General features: G+C 53.4%; 1 protein-coding gene across 5 annotated transcripts in view; it reads right to left on the bottom strand.

Annotated features, from left to right (window-relative positions):
* Positions 1 to 456: 456 nt before the first annotated feature.
* Positions 457 to 1,946, bottom strand: part of LDLR (low density lipoprotein receptor) — a 47,914-nt gene continuing 46,424 nt past the window's right edge. For 4 of the 5 annotated variants that reach the window (XM_011994749.1, XM_011994765.1, XM_011994758.1 and 1 more), the window contains one exon: positions 457 to 1,719. In XM_011994749.1, coding sequence (XP_011850139.1) covers positions 1,684 to 1,719 — 36 coding nt within the window. In that variant the 3' untranslated portion in view covers positions 457 to 1,683. The remainder of the gene's footprint in view (positions 1,720 to 1,946) is intronic. The other variant, XM_011994750.1, reaches the window with a different exon arrangement.

The following is a 1,946-nucleotide window of genomic DNA, read 5'->3' as shown; positions in this document are numbered from 1 at the left end:
GCAGATCACGAGGTCAGGAGATCAAGTGATCCTTCTGACTCAGCCTCCCAAAGTGCTGGGATTACAGGGGATTACAGGCATGAGGCACCTGTGTCTGGCCAACTTCATTTTTTTAAGAGATGGGGTCTTACTATGTTGCCCAGGCTGGAGTGCAGTGGCATAATCATAGCTTACAGCAGCCTCAAATGCCTGAGCTCAAACCCTCCTCCCACCTCAGCCTCGCCATGCCTGGCCAGAGGCCACAGGCTGCTGATGCACCAGGCATGTGTTTTTTGTTTTGTTTTGTTTTTTTTGAAACACGTTTTGCTTTTGTCACCCAGGCTGGAGTGCAATGGCACAATCTCAGCTCACTGCAACTTCCAACTCCTGGGTTCAAGCGATTCTCCTGCCTCAGCCTCCCGAGTCACTGGGATTACAGGTATGCACCACCACACCCGGCTACCTTTTGTATTTTTTGTAGAGACAGAGTTTCACCATGTTGGCCAGGCTGGTCTCGAACTCCTAACCTCAGATGATCCGCCCTCCTGGGCCTCCCAAAGTGCTGGGATTACAGGCGTGAGCCACTGCACCTGGCCTTACCATGCATGTTTTAAACACATACCCATCAATGACAAGATCGGGGATGTGAATGGCTTGGAGGCATTTGCATAGTAGTGGAGGCACTAGGTGAGCAGACATAAAGAAGACAATGGCAGTTCTCAATATTCACCATCACGGCTTTGAAATCCCGGTCAACCTGCCCCTCTCTGTCTCTGGCATTCATTGACACAGGCTTTCCCTGGCCTGAGATCCCATCCCAACACACACGACAGAAAACAGTGCAAAACAACACAGATGCTGAGTTTACACAATGTACAACTCTGAACTGAGAAAGTGCAAGGAGACCACAGGAATGGAAGTGGGTAGGGGTGGGGAGGACGGGCACCAGGCTGGCGTCCTGACAGCCACACCTGGGTGCAGGCCACGTGTCCTCATGGCCAAGGTAACCGGGTGTCTCAGGCACTTAATAAATATGAAGGGTGACCAGAGACTCAGGCTCTCCCTCTGGGAAGTGGCGTCATTTGGGGAATGAGTTTGGTCTCGGTGCCACCCCGGATTCAGCCGGATCAGTTCCGACGCCATGAATCCCTTTCCCGGTTTGAGGAAGGTACAAGCCCAGCTTGAAAGACACTGGGTGGGTCCTGATTCGGGGGTGACAGGGCAAAGGCTAACTTGGCTGTTGAGCAAGGCTTGCGTAGAAGAGGTAAACACGTTGACTCCTGAGTTTAAGGGTTCGGCTTAGAGACTGGTGGACGAGGCAGGGCCAGGGGTCCCGTTGGTGACATCTGCTGTCGTGTGTTGAAAGCCACTTGCTTCTCTGGACCTGACATCCCCTGCCCTTTCATCTTCCACGTTTGAGGATTGTGTCACGGTGGAGAGAAACTCAAAACTTCCAAATGGACGTGTCATCCTGGCACCCCTGGGCCTGTTTCTCTTCTCCTTCACAAGTAAAGAAAGAAACCAAAAATCCCAACCCAAGCCACTGCATGGACACTGTCCGAAGCCTGTTCTGCCTCCCAGATGAATAAATATATAAAACAAAGCTCTGGCAGGCAATGCTTTGGTCTTCTCTGTCTTTGACTAAAACGAGGCCGGCGAGGTCTCAGGAAGGGTTCTGGGCAGGGACGGACTCCAGGCAGATGTTCACGCCACGTCATCCTCCAGACTGACCATCTGTCTCTGCCAACAGATGGTAAACAGCGGAAACGATCAGTCCAGCATTCAGGAAACTCGGCCGGAGGCCACCTACTTCTCACCTCCTGGGCTCGGCAGCCTCCCACATCCTGATCCCTCAGCATGTTCCCCCAGGAGCCGCCAGAGGGAGACGGTGAGTACACGATTCAGTCACTTCCCACCGCTCTCAGGGCAAAAGCCAAAGTCCTCCCCCCCCCCCCCGCCCCCCCCGT

The sequence above is a fragment of the Mandrillus leucophaeus genome, unplaced genomic scaffold (genome assembly GCF_000951045.1).
Source record: "Mandrillus leucophaeus isolate KB7577 unplaced genomic scaffold, Mleu.le_1.0 Scaffold112, whole genome shotgun sequence".
Lineage (NCBI taxonomy): Eukaryota > Metazoa > Chordata > Mammalia > Primates > Cercopithecidae > Mandrillus > Mandrillus leucophaeus.
This window is presented reverse-complemented; position numbering and strand designations above follow the sequence as displayed.